The following is a 21,647-nucleotide window of genomic DNA, read 5'->3' on the forward strand; positions in this document are numbered from 1 at the left end:
TTCTGGTATGCTGTTATTCTGTTTATAGGCAAATGTCTTCAAGAATAAACAAAAGGATAGAAATACAGAAAAATACATACATAGTCAAAGTTTATGTAAGAAAACAGAAAACAAACATACATAGCCCAGGGTTAATTCATGATTCACCAAAAGAGCACAGACATGTATGATACATTCGGAGCACTGTTTGAGGCATGGGCTTCTTGGGTGCAGCTTTCACTGTATAAAGTGAACTTGTAATCAAGGGTTGAGATGAAAGCATGGGTAAAACTAGGGTTAGGATAACAAGATAGATTCAAGAGCTGCCAAATGCTCAGGGAAACATTGTGAAACTAACAATTTATATTACTTCTAGAAGAATTATATTAGTAAGACAACAGGATTTTTTTTGCTTATTTGTCTCATTCCTGTTTCCTAACTTGAAATAAGTCATGGCTATAAGAAGTTATGCAGAAGGGATGAAGACTTCGACAGAGGAAGACAGTGAGGTGGTGCATCACCAAACTCTGCTGCAGAAAGCTATTTTTGTTTAACATTTAGAGTTTGAACAACAGAATGTAAGGGTACATTTCATGTAGAGATTAAAAAACCCACAGATGTGATACACATGGAGCAGTCTTTAGATAACAGAACTAGTTATACATTGTGATTGGACTTGAGTCCCCATCAGTACTGGTGTGTTCTCACACCAGAGAGTCAACAAGAAAATGACACCAGGAGTACAGTGAGAAGGGCATCTTTTAACTAAATAAGCAAAAGAAATCAATCACTAACACTTGGACTCTATTCTCCACATTAGAAATTGAATAAACTGTACTAATACAACCCTAAACCCGGGACCCTGCTCTTCCATTCATTTATGAGTGGATTTAACTGTTTTCAAGCATTTCATTAGGTAAGAATTAACAAGGTATAAATTTGTGTGGCATAGGCAGTGATATAGGAATACATAACAGAAAGTTTTCTGTTGTATGGAGTTCTACAGCTATCACAGAACTTCAGAACCAAAAAAACCAAGCAGTTCATGGCAGAAAATAAAAGTAAAGAAATATACACAGAGATCTGTGAAGATGTCTCCCATTTTGCTATAGGTATCCATGGAGCGACTAATCACTTCTGCAGGGATTCCTGACAGTAAAAGAGCAGCAGTTAATACCGTTGTTTTCATCTTCTTTTCACCCTAAGCATCAAAAAACAAACAGTGATTACTAAATTATTTCATCTGGCACAATTGAGTTCTACTTAATGCAGTACACCTAATTTTAAGCCAATACATGATTTTTGTAGTATGTTTGTTTAAATTGTCAATACAGAAAATTTACATTCCAGCTCAGGGTTGCTCAACACATAGCCCATGGGCCACATGTGGCCTGCAGCCTGTTTGTTTGCAGCCCATGGTGCAGTTTGGATTTACACAGGGCTCAACATGTTGTCCATCGGTAGGAGGCAAAATAAAAAAAGTAATCAATATAATGGTCTTCTGTTGATATGCATTTTAGTAGTTAAATTCCTGGACCGTCATTGCTCATTAAAAGTGCTTTCATATCAGGTATATACTGTATTTTATTAATATCAGCAGAACTGAATTAAAGGGGCCTGTATGTCGTGTAGGAGGTGCTGGGAGCGCCAGGGCATTGTGGGAAGTACTTTGTACTCATGTCCATCTGTGTGAAAGAAGCTATTTGCATATATATTTGCATGTATATGCATCCACACTTAAGTTGCAGCCCTTGGAATGTACTGTGAATATCATTGTGGCCCCTGGTACTCTGCAGAGTTTTTTTGAAAAAAGGCTGTTTTTCAGGAAAAAAAACACTTACGATCACACCGCAATCATGTTCTTTCGGAAAAAAAAACAACCAAAAGAACAGAGGGGTTTTCTGATTTTGGTAAACCTCTTTCTACAAGGAAGAAGCCTTTTTCCGAAAGAGCTCTTTCGGAAAAAGGCGTGTGTAGACAGGGAAGAGGGAGTTCTTTCGAATGAAGAGGAAAGAGAAAAGCACAGGTGCTCTGGTGGCCATTCTGTCCATAGTAATCACAGCTGAAATGCCAGATAGTGTCCACACTGACACTTTCGCAGTGTGGACGCTCTCTTTCAGAAGAAGTTTTTTCAGAAGATCTCTTCTGGAAAAGCTTCTTCTGAAAGAAGTCTGCAGTCTAGACATAGCCTGGGGCTTCCAAAGTTGAGTAGCCCTGTTCTAGCTATCCTCTTGTGAAGTTTTGTATCCATTCTCTGTAATTGTGCAATAGTGCTAGGATTCTGGACATTTCTTTTTGTCCTTGTAGCTGAGTCATGCTGAGATGGCTCCAATTTTCTTTCAAACCACCATGGAAAATAGGTTAAGTCTGAGTTAATTTAGCTATGCTAGCAAACCTTCTCAGCACAGATATAGCTTATACAGGGGCGGGGGGGCATACCTGGGTTGTCGACAACTCCCTTTGATGTCGGCAGGGGAGCGTCCAGACTATCGCGCTGAGCCGACAAACAGCTGATCAGCTGTTTGTCGGCTCAACGCGGCAGCCATGTAAATTTAAATGAAGCGGCGATTATTTAAATCGCCGCTTCATTTTACTCTGTCGGGTAGCCTAATCTACATGCCTCTGGCGACAGAGGCATGTAGTCTAGACGTACCCATAGACTGTACTGGCAAAAGCATTTTTTGCTGGCATAACTGTATCTACACTAGGACTTTTGCCATTATAAAAATGTCAAAGATACTATATCCCTAACTGACATTACATTATCAGCAAAAGATTCTAGTACAGATCTGCTCCAAGTATGAAAGGCTTTCATCTATCCTTTCATTTCAAGCCATTCATTCTTGTTTTCTGTTCTCAAACTATCACTTCAATGCTAATCATGTGGCATCAAGTCCAGATAGCAAGACTCAGCATGAACAGTAAACACCACAAATTATTGACTGCTAGGGAGGATACAACCTTCTAGAGACCCTGGGCATTATCTCTCCCAAAGACTGACAAGGAAAGAGAGTGGTGTGTCATGCTGATTTTGAACTCTAAGCTCTTCAGGGCTATGACTGCCTTCAAGATCAATTTGGTCACACAGTTTTGGGAATCTGAGATCTTGATCTTTTTCTAATGCACAAAAGTTATATAGTTTAAAGCCTGACCCCACGTGTGGACTTTAGAAAAAGGCAGCTGAGACTACTGCTTGGTTCTTTTGTTTTTATACCAGAAATCCTAGCAAGCAATTTGGGGAGGGTGCTCTTTTGCCCTGACAATGATCTCCTGTGGGATCCTGCAGGATTCCACTACCGACAGAGAGCTGTAAGGATGGCTAGCAAGGAAATGGAGTGAATTATCTTGATAATACCCACTTTGTATTTTCATTTCATCCAACCTATTATAATCAAGCATATTTCTGTGTCTGGGGCATGAGGAGAGAAAATTAAAGTTAAATGGTATAAAACGGAGGTAATGACCAATATTCCCTCTAATATTTTCCATCCATGTGCAGAATAAAATTGTATGTGTAACAAGGCATGTGTGAATGTGCACCACCAAAAGAAACAAGAAACCTTGTTCTAGGTGCTCTACTAATCAGCTGGGTGGCACTGGAATCTCTCCTGAGTGGCCACATGAATGCACAGCTCACAGGGAACACTGGTAATCACCAGCTAGGGCAAGAAGCCAGGGACTATAACAAAGACTGCCTCCTCCCTGGTTGTCAGTCAAGTGTGCAATCTGTGGTCTTCTTTTTAGATGAATAGTTACTTCTAGATAATCTTAACAGTGATGACCAAAACTGCTCCCCCCACCCCCAATTTTTTTCTGGTCAGGAGATTGTAACCATCTCTGGATGCAACCTTACTCCTGTAATCAATGCCTTTATCATCTCTAAATTAGATTATGACAGTGTGTTCTATTTAGGGCCTCATCTTAAATGGATTTGAGAACAACTAGCATAAAATGCAGTAGCTTACTTGATAAGAAGCTTCTCCCTCCATGGTCAAACATACAGTAGCTACCAAGCTGGTTTCTAGGTCAAATTCAAAATGTTTGTTTTAACATATACAAATCACAAATGGGAAGGTGCCTGTCTGTTTAAGAGACCATCTCTCTCTCTCTCCATGCAACACAGCTTCAGTTGGCATCAACCACAGGTGATCACACTGGTGTTTACTCAGTTTTGTAAATGAAACTGTTACAGTGCTCTCTCAAGGACTCTGATGACCTTCAACATCTCAAATGTATTCCTGTGTCAGTGGACTGAAATAGTCTTAATTTATTGACCATTAGGAGGCTTTGAAAATTCCATCTCTTAGAATGGTAATTAGGAAAGGGCTGAGCCTAGTAGGTTAAGGTTTTTGTAGGAGCTCATGTGGGAATGCTTTATGACTACTGTTCTTGCGATGGATGAAATGGCTATTTATTGTGTTATAGGCTGTGGCTTAAATTATTTGTCTAAGGTCCTAAAATAGCTGTCTGTTAGGCATTTTATACTGAAATTCATTTTTGGAACAACAACAACAAGTTGTGGGAAATTTCAAAATGTTGTAACCTATTACAGTTTAGTGTTGCAACTTACTACAATACAACACAGGTAAATCAAGCCATTTATGAACATTTAAAACACAGTCTTATATTCAGGATATCCCAACATTTTAATAAAGCAATAAAAATGGATACTGATAGCAGAATAACCTGCATTAGCAAATATTAGTCATTGCTTACAAAACAAATAGATCACACAACTGTATCCTAGTAATATACTAAAAAGAAGGGAAAGCAGTTTGGCCATCTCCTCTCAAAATGTGTCAGAAGAGCTGCACTTTCCAACTAGAGAGCACTTTCCTCTATCTGATAGTGGCAGCAAAGGTGGTGGGGAATCGACTAGTCGACTAGTCTTTAACTTCCCTACCGGGGACCAGTTGGAGTGTCCAGATGATCCCCAGCTCCGCGTTGTGCTGCCCCTTTGAAACTCTGTGGAGCCAGGGATCAGCTGGCACTCCAGCTGATTCTGGGCTCTGTGTTGCACTGCCCCTTTGTTGAAGCGTTGCAGTGATGCAAAGGAGCAGCGCTGCATGGAGCCAAGGGTCAGCTGGGGACTTTAGCTGGTCTCAGGCTCTGTGCAGCCACAGCAGCATTTTCAAGGGGAGGCGTACGCGATTAAATTTTTTAATAGCTTGACAGCCCTAGTTTAAAGCATCACTGCAACATATACAAAGAAGTGTAAATGTTATCAGCAAAAATATTATTTCCATATTCAAAAAGTCACATCTGAAAGTAGTACAGTTAAATAACTGAATTTAGAATCATGGAGGGTAGAGCTAGAAAAACCTAATAAGTGAGCTAGTCCAGGTAATCTAATCCAGGATGGAGCCTCCTAATCCATTGTCTGGTGTTTTCTGCACATCAGTTTAGAATGACTTCTTGAAAGTTATCTGTTTTCAATTACTTACCTAAAAAAGTCTGACCGCACTGTCTATATTTAAATTTACCACCCCTTTGAAATGGAACATTATAATTTTAAACTACAGCTCAACCACTGGTTGACTTTCCTTTACCACACTTCATTGTAATTAACTGGGGTAGATATGTAAAGCAAAGGATACAGTTTCCTATTGATGAGCAGGAAGTTACACATGTAAATAAATTCTCACATTTCAAAGTCTTCTACCTTGAATTTGACCCCACATTTAAACAATTATTAAGCAAATGAATTCAGAGACTTTGAAAATGAAGGCCCAATGTTCAGTTCACTTTGAGGGGGAAAAATTCCGTGAGTGCAAAGATCTCAAAGAAACCACACACCACTAATTACAGGTAAGTACTGCATGGATGTCAGGTAAATGCTACATTATGCAAGGAAGAACTAACTTTATGTTCTGATCAGATGCTTTTAATTGTGCTATGACAATGTTTGCTAGATAGAAGAGCAAGAAAATAGAACTCATTTTCACTTGAGGCTTTAAGAGGATTTGAATTAAGATCCTAACAACTTAAAGGTTAATGCATTAACCCACAACAATAGGTGTCTTTCATTTCACTACTTTAAAATGAAAAGAAGCCACATTGATACATCAATCAGTCACTTAAAACTTGTTTGTAAAGTGCATTTTGGGCCCACTCTAAATTATTGTTGCAAAAGTTAAATTTAGATTCTTTTTAATTTAATCTTTTCTAAGTACTGATCTTACCTTTGGAAAATATTTGGACAGTCCCATATATGCAAGTTGTAGAGTAAGAAATGGAGCAAATATTGACTGTAAAGATTGAAAATATGAAAATTAGACAAAATAAAACAAGAATAAACGTATTCCTCCAAGGCAAATGCCAATTATTTGTAATAAAATTTAAGTCACTGCACTGAAAAATCATTTATGTTTATGAACACTAGTGGCCTAAACAGATACATTTAACCATTAAGGTGGAATATCTGCATAATTCTCTTAGGCCCTGACCCTGAAAGGAAATAAGACTGATTTACCAATTATTGTTGCCACAGGTACAATATCACTGCTGTCTAAAGTCAACCCAATTGCTTAGAGGGTGGTAATTTGTGCTAGCTACATATTTTTAGATGAGATTCCAGCTGGAGACACAGGCAGATGCATGAAGCAGTCTGGTGCTAATGTTCTTAGTCTCTAGTCTAGAGGGGATGAAGTTATAGTTTGCACTGATCTCAGCTGCCACCTGGTGGCTGCATTACCCAGACACTGAAGGTACTAAGATGATTACCTACTCCAAGAAGGTAATGATGTACTACTCAGGGCCTTATAAGGTGGACCAACAGAAAAATAAGTTCTCTACTCATCTAGTCACCATCTATAGAGGAGGATCCTAAATATATGAATTTAGTCCTTTTCTTGAGGTGACATGAACGTGGGATTTGCAGCAACAAGGCAAAATCTTTTCCTTAACTCACCAAGTACTTGCATACAAAAGCTCTAACTCCAATGGCGAGAAGTGCACATCCCACCAATCTAAAAATGCGAAAAGAATCAAATTCCTCCCCTGCATTTCCGTTCTCTTGATTAGGCTTCTCATTCATCAGCTGGTGTCTTAGCTTCATAGCTTCATCAAATCTTGATAAGTATTGATCTAATCTGTGTCGAGGTGCTCTCTGTGAAGCTTCTGATACCAGATCCCCTCTGCTGCGATGCCGGAGCTCACTAGTACCATCATTACCAAGCTCAGACGCTTTACTGAACAAGTCCTTTTTATCTCCCTTAAGCTCTATAATGCCACTTGCATGGTCAGATGTTCCTGACAAATTACAGACAGAATCACCAAGTACAATTCGCTTTGAAACTGCAGGAATAGGGAGGGAGTTTGGTTTATCTTGCTCATGCTGAAGTTTTGATTCTGTGTGACTTTCATCATCTGAAGAGGAGAAACAAAAGAGAATGTTATTCCCCATGAATATTTAGATCAGCCTCTCAGCTGATTTTGGACATCAGATTAATGTATTAAAACACTTTTGTGAAACCAGTCTTACAATTGACAACATGTTCAAGTTTTTCTTCACAGCATTTATAAATAGTAATTAGTCAGTCTTTCTAAAGGAAGAAGTAAACGAGAAGTAAACGAGTGACTATCGGCAGTCTCATTTTACAAACAAACAGAGAAATTGAGGCAGTGGTTAAATGACCTGCCCTAAGCCACAGAAGACAACTGTGTTAGAGAGCTAAGATTAGAACTCAGGAGTTCCTGAGTCTTGCTCCTATGTGCAGACTATTACACCATGTCTCCGGCAGGACAAAAAGCATAACAAAGCCAACTTCAGCATTAAGACAAAAATTTGTTACTTGACAGCACCTTTAAATATATATACACACTACAGAGCTTCTAAAGTTACTCTCAAGTTAACAGATTTGTTAATACTGTAGAGCCCACAACATGGGGCGGCAGCCGGCTCCTCAGGGGCCAGTGCATGCCAGAAGCCGGCTTTTAAATTGGCTCCTGGCATGTACCAGCTCCCCCCTGGCAGCCCTGCTCCTGCCCCGCTCCCAGGGAATGAGCTGCTGCCCCACACCGACTCTCATGGGTTCATCCCTGGGGCTGGGCAGTGCAGCCTGGCCCTCACCCAGAAGCTGTCTCTCCCCTCCCCCACAAAGACAGTCTAGAGGAGATGACATGGACTGCGACCTAGTCAGCCTCCCTCACCAAAAGAAGAGCTTCCCCCCGGCCCCTGTGGCCTGGCCCCAGACCAGCTGCAGTTTGGGGAGAACAGGAGGGTTGCTGCAGGACAGGGAGGGCATTGGAGGCCAAGGCTGACCTCTGACCCCTGAGGACCAGCTGAAGGGCAGAGGAAGCTAGGCTGGGCCCCAGAGCAACATCCCTGGACAAACTGGAGGCTGGGACTGGCCCTCACATCCCTGGCCCCCCAGGGGTAGCCACTGGCTAGAGAGCGCACCCTGGCCCCCCGGGAGGAGGTGCCATGGAAGCAGTGCCATCCTCACCACCATGGGCAGCCCTGATAAGCTTCCCTCACCTGGCCTCCCAGACCCCTGGCCTGAGCTCCCTGCCTTGAGTCCTGCACCTCCCACCACCTTCCCTGACTTCTGCATCCTCTGCCCTGTGTCCCACTCACACCAAACCCTATGCCTCCACTTCTGCACTCACTCCAGCATCCCCTACCCCCTGCCCTGAGCCTCCTCCCACCAGCTCTCCTAACCCCTGTCCTCACTCTTGCTAAAATAAAAAGGAGACAGGTGGTACAGACGTCAGAAAACCTGCAAATATTGTCTACCAACAAGCTCTAATGTTTGAATCACTTTCCTTCTTTTATTAATCCAAACTTATTTTTCCTTCTTTTTCTTGAAAAATACAATAATTTAAACAAAGCATGTACATTTTCTTTTATTTTCCAAACAAATCCACTACCCCATTATTTCACTTACAACCCGAGCAGTCATGTGCTAGTAGACGCATAAACTGAGAACCAGAGAAGCTAATGATTCTTTTTTTAAAAAAACAATGAATTGAAAGGTCCAATAGAAGCACCCAATATCATTTACATCATTTTTCTGAATAATAATTCCTGACATGAGAAAAAAAAACAAAGTCAAATTCTATGTATGAATTAAACCATCCTAATATCTTATCTCATCATCACTGCACTGGAAGGGGATCACTGTAGTAATAACCATTCCTCCTTTCTCTTCATACTTTTAATCTTCTTACCCATCCTCCCACATGCTCAGATATTTGTTTGTAGCATTACCTGGATAAATTACTACGCTTCAAATAAATACATTAGCATGTGGGAGGATAGGTAAGAAGAGTAACAGTCATACTATAATGTTACTGGTATAAATTCTGCTGCATGGAAGGGACTCCTGCCTGGGAACATGTAAGTCCCTTGCAAATGCTAGCGTGACCAGGGATAGTTGCCAGTGAACCTGATGCCATGCCCTACTGGGTGATACAGCCATGCCAGAGGAGCTGTCTACACAGGGTGGTGGCTTCTGCAAGCAATGGCCCAACATGCTGCCACTTTCACAGTTACATTCTCTGTACAGTCCTGCAGCTACATGGCTCTCGAATTTGAATCCATGGATATACATTTTGTACTTGCACAGGAAACCATTGAAGTCAACTATAAAACTATCCAAGCAGGAGTTTCTCCTTATAAAAAAAAAACTATACAGCTAAAAGGAATCAAGAATATTGTTAAAATGAAAGGACTTACAACTGTACATTTCATCTTCTTTTACTGGTTTTGTTTTTCTGTATCTTTTATACAATGTTAAAAATTGTGGTGTCCGTTATTATAATGGAACCAAGCCTATAATAGTTTCACATAACCACCCAAACCAAACTTAATCTGTTTAATAGTGTAATGGTGAAGCAGAGATGCATTAGCTTTTCTTTCTTGGGCCCAAGAAACCCCATAATCAACGCATCAGGGCACAATCCTGTCAACCCCATCCAATGCAGAAAATTCAATTGAACTCATAGTCAAATCTGTGTCAAGAGGGATTTCCAGCATAGATCCTTAAATTGTAAATTATATTTAGGAGGCAAAATGAGGGGGAACATGTCTTATTTTGTGTTTAAACGGAGCCATATTTAGATCCATTATGCTTTATAGATAACAACATCAACCCTAACACACCCAAGGGCACTGAAAAGAAGTGCAGTGTGATTCCAAATATAAGACACACAGAAAAAAAGAGCTCAATACTGCAACAAGCTGGTGTGTATCAGTCACCTAACCTATTTTACAGAGGGCAGACGACTCCGAGGTCAGTGAAATGATCTCCACTCCAGATACCGGAGGGAAATCGCACACACGTGGGGTTTGCTGCACTGAGGTGTGTTCCTGCACAGGGAAGTGGACTCCTCCAATCTCTGCAGTACTTATGGGTGTGTTACCTGGTATCACGTAGCAGCATGGGGAGAAGAGGAATGAGGACCACACACACAAAACCCCACCACCATCGATAGCAGAGTCATGCCCCCACACATCTTGGTGGGGAAGAGTCTGTTCCCTGCTCCAGAGAGGAGGAAGATGCCATCACTTTCCATGCCCTGAGCCCCTCGTCTTGCCGAGCAAGGAGATAACGAGAGCCTGGCTGCTGCTACTGAAGCCTGGGGAGGAGGAGGCGAGGTGTGTCCTACGCCCCCAAAGCTAAGGGGCTCCCCGCACCCTCCAACCTAAGCCAGCCCCACCTCCCCTTTCCCTTTTTAATGGGAGGAGTCTCTCAGCAGGCTCCGGCCCAGTCCGGCTGCCCTCGGCGCTCGGGGGTCTCCTGAGCGACCGCTCCCTGAGCGGCCCCTAGCCCAAGGCCACACGCCGCCCCCCCGCCTACCCTTCAGCCCGGCCGGCCGGTGGAAGCCCATGATGCGGTTGATCCGCTCCTCCGACTTCAGCAGCAGCTTCCTCCGCCGGAGCTCGGCCCGGCGTTGCGACGCCGAGAGCCCCGCGGGGACCCCGTGAGGGCCGGGAGCTGACCCGGCCCCGCCGCTGTCTACCGCGGCCAGCGCCTCCAGCTCCATCCTCAGCAGAAACACGACGAGCGGCTCCACCCCCCAAAACAATGGGGCCTGACAGGCCACTCCACCTCCCCCCACGCTTAGTGCGCAGGCGTCACCTCCGCGGTCAGCCTAGCGTCCCCGCCCCCCTGCTGAAGCAGGCAGCGCCATTTTGGGGAAGGGGAGCGGCCAAGGGACCTCGGAAAGCCCTCGCGCCGGTAAGCCTCTCCAACTCGGACCGGCGGCCCAGAGTAAAGATGGCGGCTCCGGCCTCGGGATGACGACACAAAGGAGCGTGTGGGGAGGTGTCGCGCTGAAGCGGTGCCCGTGAGGGGAGACCAGAATCCGCGTGCCGTGAAGGAAGCGGCGCCCGTTGGCTGCCTGAGGAGACGGCGCAGCAGAGGGGCAGGCAACGCGGACGCCCCACTCCCACCAGCGGAGTCAGGCGCCTTCGTTTCACTGGCCCTTTACGGCCCGTTGGCGCTTCGCGGAGCTCCTCGCCCCCAGCCCTCCGCGTTAGCCCCAGGGCAGCGGGCTCTGCTGGACACCAGCGTTACCTCAGAAGGGATCCGACACATCCCTGCACAGATCGAGGCTCCAGCTGCACGAGCATGTGACTCGCTGCTGGAAGTGCGACGTGCTGGGGGAAGCCCTCAAGAGTCAGTCCTTCCCCATTCTGATGGAAATGCAGCTGAAACAAAAAACAGGAGGAGGTAGCACTTCAAAGACTAACAAGATGGTTTATTACCTGATGAGCTTTCGTGGGCCAGACCCACTTCCTGAGATCAAAGAGTGGAAGAAAACTGTCACAATTTTCTTCCACTCTTTGATCTCAGGAAGTGGGTCTGGCCCACGAAAGCTCATCATCTAATAAACCATCTTGTTGGTCTTTGAAGTGCTAAAGCAAAATGCAGGACAATGTAGCACTTCAAAGACTAACAAGATGGTTTATTAGATGATGAGCTTTCGTGGGCCAGACCCACTTCCTCAGACTAACACGGCTACATTTCTACCACTATTCTACTTTGAAGTGCTACATAGTCCTGTTTTTTGTTTCTTCCCCATTCTGGCACTGTGTGCTTGCCTTTGTTCTTCAAGGTATGGGATTATTACTGGCCGGGGCTGGAAAGCGCCTGGAAAAAAACAAGTGGCTCTAATAACTCTTCTGTTAAACCATCTCCGACTAGATTATCAACATCAAACCTTAAAGAGCTGTTTTTAGCACAGGCACCTGTGTGTAAGAGTACAGGTAGGAAGTAGCAAAATGCCAATTTTAGCTACGTAATGTTCTCCTATATTGGACTAGATTCATTAGAATGCAGTGGTAATTTCTACATTTTACAACTTCTGAACTGCAGAAGAAACGAAACATTCCTGGAACTCTATACTAATATTTTACCTGGGAAGCATTAGGTCAAGTTTAATCACTTTCCACAGAACTCCAATTACTGCCCATGTGCCAGGTTGAAATGCCTCAATTAGCTCAATACTATTCCTATTTTTGGGTTTTCTTTGCATAATGGCTATTGAGAATTTTAATCTGTACTTCCCCCATTGTACCTTCCCATTCAGAAATAACAGTTTGTTTTCCTGCGTGTTCTTTATAGGAAGGAGTATAGTGCTGTTTATAGGAGAGATGGCAAAAATAACTTAACGTGCTGCCTTTGGACTCTTAACCTCTGTATTATCATACATTAACATTAGCTTTATTTTTTTTTAATCTGGTCTGATAAACTATTGTATAGCCAGGGATCCCAATGTAAAAGGTGTCAGTCAGTATTAAAAAGATGATAGCAGGAGAGAGAAAAAATGTTCTCCTTGGCTTCTGATAGAAGCAACAATGGGGCTTGAATTGTAGCAGGGAAAGGTTTAGGTTGGACATTAGGAAAAAATTCCTAACTGTCAGGGTGCTTGGAATAAATTGCCTAAGGAGGTTGTAGAATCTCCATCACTAACAGCAGGATAGATAGGCATCTATCAGGGATGATGTGGACTAGATGGTGCTTGGGCATGCCATGAGGGCAGAGGACTGGACTTGATGACCTCTTGAGGTTCCTTCCAGTTATAGTATTCTATGATGATGTAAGGGAATGTGTTTGCATATAATTACTGCACTGTTGATCTTAATACAGGCAGTCCCCGGGTTACGTACAAGATAGGGACTGTAGGTTTGTTCTTAAGTTGAATCTGTATGTAAGTCGGAACTGGCGTCCAGATTCAGCCACTGCTGAAACTGACCGCCAGTTCTGACTTACATACAGATTCAACTTAAGAACCCCAAGTCAGCTGCTGCTGAAACTGATCAGCAGCTGATTCCAGGAAGCCCAGGGCAGAGCAACTCTGCCATGGGCTTCCTGTAGTCAGCGCTGGTCAGTTTCAGCAACGGCTGACTTGGGGACGTCTGGGGCGGTGCTGCTGGGTTGCTCCAGTAGCACCGCTCCTCGGTGCTACTGGACCAACCCAGCAGCACCCCAGCTGCTCTGCCCCAGGAGTCCTGATTCAGCCGCTGCTGAAACTGATCAGCAGCGGCTGAATCAGGACGCCTGGGGCAGAGCAGCTGGGGTGCTGCCGGGTTGGTCCAGTAGTGCCCAGAGCGGCGCTGCGGGACCAACCGGCAGCGCCCCAGCTGCTCTGCCCCAGGGTCCACAACAAAAGCCTGGTCTGCTGGGGGGGCACACTAGCTGCGCCCCCCCCCAGCAGACCAGGGACACAGGGAGCAAAGCGGCAGCGGGGGGTGCCTCGCCTCTGAGGCTTTGCTCTGGCGCGGGACCCGCTTTGCTCCCGGTGCCCCTGGTCTGCTGGAGACGGTCCCCAGCAGACCAGGGGCACCGGGAGCAGCTTTTCTCGCCCCGGAGGTCGAGGTGGCTGACCGCTGCCTGTGAGCTCCGGGGCGAGAAAGCCCCATTTGTAAGTGCGGATCCGACATAAGTCGGATCCGCGTAAGTCGGGGACTGCCTGTACAGACAATCTCAAAGGACTGAATACTTGGAAAACAACTCTGATAGGAGAAAAATGCTGACAAGAATTCCAGTTACATCTCTTCTCAAAATCTCATGGGCTCTTCAGGTCCTCAGTAGTGCAGTCCCATTTCTAGTAAATACATAGGTGAAATACTGTTTTAGATTCATGTTAGTATTCAAGCTGAGAATCTTTCCTTCAACCAATGTCCTAGTCTTATACTAAGTGTCATTCTGCTAAAGACTCTAGATAGGAAATAAAACGTCCTGATTACATTCTGGAACACAAATTTCCATATCAGATCAATCACTTAGTCCAGTATCTTCTCTCAGACAATGATCAGTACCAGATGCATCAAACGAAGATTTAGATCAGGGCTACTCAACACATGGCCGGTGGGGCACGTGGCCCTCAGCATGGTTTGGATTTACGTAGGCAGGGCTCAACACATGGTCCGCAGGTAGAAGGCAAAACAAAAAGTAGTCAGTATAATGGTTTTCTGTTGATATGCATTTTAGTAGTTTAATTCCAGGACTGTCATTGCTCATTAAAAGTGCTGTTATATGGGTGGAAATCAGGTAAATATTGCATTTTAATAATATCAGCAGAACTGATTTAAATGGGGTCTGGGTGTTGTGTAGGTGGTGTTGGGAGCACAGGGGCATTGTGGGAAGTGCTTTGTATTCATGTCCATCAGTGTGAAAGAAGCTATTTGCATATACATACAAATATATATGTAACCACACTTAAGTTGTGGCCCTTGGCATGTGTAGTATCAATGTGGCCCCCGGGCTTCCAAAGTTGAGTAGCCCTGATTTAGATTATGGAGTAGACCAGCCAGTTTTAATTATTTCCTTTCATTACTTTTAGATCTGTTGCCTTTCATGTAGGCCTTTCATCCCAATTACCTTCTCTACACCCAACAGCTGTGTATGTTCTATTTGTGCTATTTTTCCTCAATAGCCTGATCACATTTGAATACAGCATTCTAGGAAAGAATACCCTTGATTTATATAAACACTTATTTTCAATGTTACTTTCTAACCTTTTTTTTTTAAACATTCTAAAATAGTGAAAACAGCTGCTCAATTCACAGTGAATTGAGTTATCCATGCCTCCTATTTGTTGACTTAAGTAATTAAGAATGCAGTTGTGTATGACAGTTGAATAGAACCCTTCCTATGTATTTGTCAATACTGAAGTTCATGCTACACAGTACAGATGGAGCTACTCAAGGGTCCCAGAGATGACTCAGCTGTGTCTGTACTCTTTTTTTTTTTTTTTAAAAGAATAAGGCATAATACTTGGGGTTCAAAATAGGGATGTTAGCTATTGGGTAATTGAATAGTTGAGTAAATGCATGAATTCTTACTGGTTACTTGACTTTTCTAGTCTCTGGGGACTAAGAAACCAGCTCCCTATGCAGACTAGCTGCTGCCTTTGATACAGAGGCAGCAACATGGGGAAGCAGTAGCTTCTGTCTGCAAGAGATCCAAGCTCCCTGTGGACAGAGGCAGCTCTGCCTCCCCTGTCTGCAGGGAGCTCCAAACCCCACAGTCAAGGGCTGAAGCTGGAGCAGCCTCTGTCCATGGTGTGCTGGGGCTTGCTGTGACAGAGTCTGCTTCAGCAGCAGCCTCTGTCCAAGGGGTGTGTGTCTCTCTCTCTCTCTCTCTCTCTCTGAGCTTCCTGTAGACAGAGACCAGCCTCTGCCTGCGGGGAACTCAGATCCCTCCCCCTCCCCGTGCTGCTGCTTCTGATAAGGCAGAAGCACGATGGGAGGGGCAGGCAGCACAACAGACCTGTGAGGGGAGCTGGCATTTAAAGCAGGAGGTGGGAGGGGATGAGAAATGCTTATAGTTGATAAGATTAACCCATAAACCTAGGCTTATTGGTTAATCATACAGTGGACTACACATTGACATCCCTAGTTCAAAAGCCAGTAATTCTGAATTTTCCTTGTTTAAACTAACAGTGGAATTTTACCAGTGATTACATAACAAATACTTCATGTTTTTACTCCTGAAATATGAAGTGCCCCAATCTTTGTATAATTTACAAAACTGACAATTGTAGCAAGTTAGTATTTTCTTCTTTAGCTAGGTAATTATTGTTACTGAAGTGACTAATGCAACCATTGGAAAAAATGTCACCCAGCAATTGGTCAAATATGGAATCCCACTTGTGTAACTAAAAGGACTAATGGACTTTTGTGAGCACTTTCAATTAGTTTTATTGAGTAGCCAAATCTTTTAAATTAGCACAGATAAAATAAGCATTTGCATGTGTTACAAATGACTTTTTACAGGAATAAAACAGTGAAAATTACAAACTGTAAAAAGGAGGACAAGTAAATCCTGTCTCAGATTCAGAAGGGGCAAGATTTATAACTTCACGCTGAAGATCTGTGTCTGAGTTTCAGAAAACAAGGATTTAATATTACAATATTATACACTACTTTACAAAATTAAATGTATAAGGATTACATCCATAATAGTGAACAGAAGCTTAAAATCACATTTGATGGTCCCTTATATAACAGCCATTCTGCATCTTTGATTATAAATTGTTAAGACATTAGCTCTGAATAAAAGAAATGTAAATCTTATTCTAGTTATTGCAAAATAGTCTATTTAGACTGAGATTCAAATATATTAAATTATAAAGACGTATACAAATTAAAATGGATGGTACTGATGTTGACTGAAGTAACATTAATGTGTCAGACAAATAGTTAAATCTCAGAAACTAGAAAAATATTGTAAGTGTACTATGGTAGTTGTCACACTAAGATAACAACCAGGGCCACCCTTGTCTGTTTTTATTGTAAAACAGTATTCTTGACATCTGTAAACAGTGAGAAGTATGACAAAGGCAATTTACACAAGGGTGTTACTCTGCAATGATGTAAAAATAATACAAACTGAAGCAGGAGAGGTTTGTCTCTGACTGCATGGAATTAAACTAGACTTTCAATAGTGCAGGATAGTCAGTCAATTCATTATAGACATTCCAAAAGCACTGTACTCCAAATGGGGTTAATTTGCTTGCTGTTCATAAGCTTTGCATAAAAAAAATTAGGGATCATAACTTGAAATGTTGTTGGTCATTGAATTGGCATGTAGACTGACATTCACAGCTGTTAACCTAATTTACATAAAGTGAAGCTTTCTCTGAAACAGATGCTATATTTTAAAATTAAGTTTATGGACTATAATGACAAAGCACGTGGTGATAGTAAGGAAAACCACAGGCTTTTGTGTGTGTTATGAGATATATGGATTATTTCCAACATCTCAATGGGTACATTTTGTCATCACATGCCTGGAGTGGATTACCACTTCATAAAATTGTGGTTGTCGGAAGGACTGATTCTCATTTAAGAAATAATAAAAAATAAGATTTAAATGAAACCAGAAAAGTCATTTAGTGAATTTTAAAACAGAACTTCCCCTACATACTTACTTTATATTTTCATTTTGAGAGAAGATAATGCACAGTCTTAAAAAAAGCTTTTGTGAAATACATTTCTACTAGTTATGTAGACACAGTAGGCAGGGTGTTTAAATCATCTTTGGGAGAAATAAATCAGCACACAATGATAGTGGTTTTCTTGTGCTCAACTTGTTCACTATGTTTCTATGAAGAAACAGCTGCTTCTCCCCTGCACTGAGGTAACTCCCATTAGTTTATTATAACTGGAGCAGAGAAACAGGCTATGGCTGTAGAAACTGTGATCCTATCAGGTCCCGTTAAATCCACTTTGCAAACCTTTCACAAGTTTACTAGCCTAGGCACAATACCTACTTGTCTGCCTTTATTATAAACATTTTACTCACCAAAGAAAAGTTACTTAACCCCAACAAGATTTTAGCAAGTCTGCAGTAAGTATATGAGCCTTAATATAAAATAAAAACAAAGTAAGGTACAAAACTTCTCCTCCCCTCCCCACAGCTCTTTCATAGGCATATAAGGAGCAACAATCAAGTAACATAAGGAGAAACAACCTGTCATCTACAGATTGCTCTCCAATGTACTTTACTTCTCAAATACTTTGCACATCTTACATTTAAAAATATCAGCTTTCTGTAAAACCAATGTCCAGTTTCACTGTAGTACCCGCAAGTCTGTCAGTTAAATTATTATATGTATTTGGCATGCACACGGCCCTAGAATTAGGCTTGTTAACTGCTTCCATCAAAATTATTTCTGAGAGCTTTTTAAGAGCCAGATTACTTCTGGTTGGATTCAGGTTTAGAAGTAAACACAATATTCAGTGCTGTTTCAAACATATATTGATAAATTAAGGTTGAAATGTCACCACCACTGCCTCCTTTCACAAAAAAAATTAAGTTTATGGGACCTAACATTTAGTTAACTTACAAGAGCACAGAAATCTAAAGGATCAAGGTGGTTCTATGCTTTGCCTTCTGTTCTCCCACTTGACTGCCATTTAATGAACTATGAAGACAAAACCAAACTAATTTTAACTACAAGAACAAGGCTCAGTGTCAAGCTCACTTTTGCTGCCAGACCACTTGATTATAATTTTCAATTTACACAGTCTACTATGCCACATTTGCCTTTCAGGTACAAGAATAATGATATATTTAAAAGTTTTTTTTAATTAATTACTTCTCTCAATGACCAATCTATCTCAATCCATCTAGGTCAGTTTAAGCTACCTTTAGATCTATCCAACATAACCATTTCCAGAACATTGCATCCTAAAATTTTCATAATTATTTTCAAATATTTGTTCATTTCACAATGAATTGTTTCATTGCTACTTTAGGCATACAAGTTAGCTCTCTTAAAACAAGTGTTCAGTCTTTCATCAGTGGATATACTGTATCAAAGACAATACAATTTCCCTGCAACTCAATCATACTGAGGTTTTAAATCTAGCAGCTCCTCCCCCCCCAAAAAAAGCAAAACTGAGTTACAGAAATATACATTTTGAACTACATTTTACAAAATTTATTTTGCTTCAATATTGCAAATGTACTTCATGCTGCAACTGCCTACAGTAAAAACATAATTTGCAGCAAATTAAAGATACCCAACCTCTTCAAATATATTTTGATTTTTTTAAAAGTACAATATTATGTAGTTGCACATATGATTTTCAGTTGTGGTCCTTTATTTGCTTTACTTTTGTTGAAATCACAGTGAGATCTTCTTGTCAACTGCACCAGGCCACAAACTTAAACAAAAGATATTACAAGCACAATTGTTCTTTACTGCAGAAATTTTCGCTAAGCAAGAGAGCCACAAAATTCAGTGGTTCATTTATTCACTTGCTGCTGTATATGCAGGAGGAACTCATAGTATGATAAGGCAGATTCTGTTCTGTCTTCTATCATGTTCTGTAGGAAACTTGATTTCAGCGGACTTTCATCCCTTAGAAATAGAAATAAAATGACTGAGTGAAATAAAACATTCATTGACCTATAGTTGTGTATTTTTAAAGTTACAGGATGAACTAGTATTGTGAAATATTTAAAAATAAATGCATCAGCTTGTAAAGGGTAAATGAAAAGCCTGTACTGTAGGCCTCAGTCATTCATACCATAATACTGCTGGATAATGTTCACATTTAATTCACTAAATGTCTGATGTTAAACGACATGGTTATTTTTATAACATTAAAAAATGTTATATAAGACCTAATTGGCAGAGGGTCTACTCTGTCAACTCCCATCAAGTGCAACACTTATAAAGTGCCATGTATTAAATGAGAGCTGGTGCCATGCTTGCTGTTCAATAATGTCATTGTAAGACTGTACAGATGGTATACAAAGAGTCATGTGTGCTGGAAATAGTTACTTAACTATAAGGAGGTTCTTCAAAATGTGTGGTTCCTATCTGTATTGCACATGTGGGTGGGTAGGCAGGCATGGCATGCCTGCCGAATCAGTTTCTCAGCAGCGTCCAATGATCAACATGTGAGTGTTGCATCCCCTCATGCTCCCTACCGAGGGTGTAAATAAGTTATGCCTCCCAGTCTCCCTATTATCCTCTTGGGATGTAGTCCAAAGCAAAAGGTGTGGATAATGGAATACAGACTACGTATCTTGAATAACCTCCAGTTACAGGCAGGTAACTGGCGAACAGCAGGCAGCGTAGAGGAGGGTGTGAGGATCCCAAGGGAAGCATGATCTGCAGTACAACCTAGTCTGCTACCACTTGTGCAACGGTATAGTACGTTGGGAACAAGAATGCCAGATGGCTGCATAACAAAGTCTTGCCAGCATACATCTGGCAGTGAGGCCAATGTGGTGGCTTGTGTTCACGCACAGAGAGCTGTGATGCCAGCAGAAAGGGGGCTACACCTGATTATTGGTAGCATCCACAGATGCTCACTGAGACCCATTTGCAGATTTGTATGGAGGACAGGGCTTGACGTTTGGACTGTTCAGCAATGTATGAAAGGTAGAGGTGTGAGGGTAGAAAGCCAGTGCATACTGCAGACATCGAAGGAGTGTAGGACCCCATCAGTGGGGGAGGTGTGCGGTTTGGGACAGAAAACAGGGAGGTGGATGCACTGGTTTAAGTGGAATTCCAACACTACCTTCGGGAGAAATTTAGGGTGGGTGGAGCCATAGGAACACATTGTCCTTGTGGAATATACCTGGCTGAGGTTATAGCTACCATGAATAGCACTCATCAAAAGGCAGGCGAGGGGGCATGATGCCAACAGTTCAAAGGGTGGCTTTGGGAGGGTGTAGAGCCATGGCGCCCGCAGGGGCATTTGCGTGTGCCTGCCAAGTGCTCGGGGCTGGCCTGGCCCCAGGCACGTGGCGCATGCGCGGTGCCAAAGCCGGCCCCATGCACATGGTGAGCGCCAGCCCCGGGAGCGCCGCGGATTGGCCGCCCGCGCTCTGGGCGCGCGGCGCTTGCAAGGGGCGTTGGCCCCGGGCGCGCGGCGCTTGGGGGGGGGGGGGGGAGAGCGCCGGCCCTGGGCGCGTGGCGTTCGCAGGGGGCACCACCCCCGGGCGTGCGGCACTTGGGCCGTGCGGCGCTTGCCGGGGGGGGGGGGGGGGGCGAGTAAGCGCCGGCCCCGGGCACGCGGCCCTTCGAGGGGGCACCAGCCCCGGGTGCGTGGCTATGGGGGGGACCCGCCCCCGGGCATGCAGCTATGGGGGGGGGGGGGCTACGCAAGTGTCCCCGCCCCAGCAACCTCAAATGTTTGGGGACCACTGGTGTAGAGAATATGATTAAGTTCCCATAGGGGTGTGAGCTTCAGCACTGCTGGAAAAATGTTGAGTAAACCCCTCAAAGTGGACAGCAGTGGAGTGTATGAATACTAAGGTGTTATCTGGGGTAGGAGGAGGGGCAAGGGTTAAAAAAAAAAAAGATACTGATTGCTACCAGGTGTATCCCCATAGAGTCGATGACTAGAGCAGGCATTTTGAGGGCAAGAAGGTAGTCCAGATACTACACTGAGAAAGTGACTCATGTTGAGCCCATGCCATGAAGCATAATCATTTTATGTAGCATTCCCTAGTGGATTCTCTCCAGCTGTTTGGGTAAGGATTTGCCATTCAGCAGTGGGCATGCCTACTCGACTCTCATCCAAGTACCAGAGCTATGAGGTGAAAAGTGCTAGGACTGGGATGCTGGACTCTCCCCTGATCTTGTGAGTAGATCAGGGAGAATGTGAAGGCAGAGCGGCATTTGGGAATCTAAGGAGATCTGTAAATCAGAAAGGACTGGGCCAAAATGAGGCTACAAGTACGATGGTT

The 21,647-nt window shown here is 43.1% G+C and overlaps 2 protein-coding genes and 1 long non-coding RNA gene across 5 annotated transcripts in view; 1 reads left to right on the plus strand and 2 right to left on the minus strand.

Annotated features, from left to right (window-relative positions):
- On the minus strand, nt 1-11,053 carry CAMLG (calcium modulating ligand). 2 transcript variants are annotated; one of them, XM_075900400.2, is made up of 4 exons: nt 10,782-11,051; nt 6,890-7,347; nt 6,162-6,227; nt 1-1,180 (listed from the first exon to the last, which is right to left on the minus strand). In XM_075900400.2, exons 1-4 carry the CDS (start codon nt 10,966-10,968, stop codon nt 989-991), a joined length of 903 nt encoding a protein of 300 aa, XP_075756515.2. In that variant the 5' UTR covers nt 10,969-11,051; the 3' UTR covers nt 1-988. The 2 variants fall into 2 exon arrangements, with proteins under 2 accessions (XP_075756515.2, XP_075756516.2); XM_075900401.2 differs by lacking the exon at nt 1-1,180 and adding an exon at nt 2,620-4,000 and having other exon boundaries at nt 10,782-11,053.
- LOC112544639 (uncharacterized) overlaps nt 11,053-21,647 on the plus strand; it is an 18,817-nt gene continuing 8,222 nt past the window's right edge. Inside the window, exon 1 of the long non-coding RNA XR_012896366.2 lies at nt 11,053-11,162. This is a non-coding gene — a long non-coding RNA (uncharacterized LOC112544639). The remainder of the gene's footprint in view (nt 11,163-21,647) is intronic.
- The window catches only part of SEC24A (SEC24 homolog A, COPII component), a 66,376-nt gene continuing 60,836 nt past the window's right edge, over nt 16,108-21,647 (minus strand). For both annotated transcript variants that reach the window (XM_025181212.3, XM_075900399.2), the window contains exon 23: nt 16,108-19,302. In XM_025181212.3, coding sequence (XP_025036997.1) covers nt 19,188-19,302 — 115 coding nt within the window. In that variant the 3' untranslated portion in view covers nt 16,108-19,187. The remainder of the gene's footprint in view (nt 19,303-21,647) is intronic.

Source organism: Pelodiscus sinensis, chromosome 16, assembly GCF_052426305.1.
Source record: "Pelodiscus sinensis isolate ZL-2025 chromosome 16, ASM5242630v1, whole genome shotgun sequence".
Taxonomy (NCBI): domain Eukaryota; kingdom Metazoa; phylum Chordata; order Testudines; family Trionychidae; genus Pelodiscus; species Pelodiscus sinensis.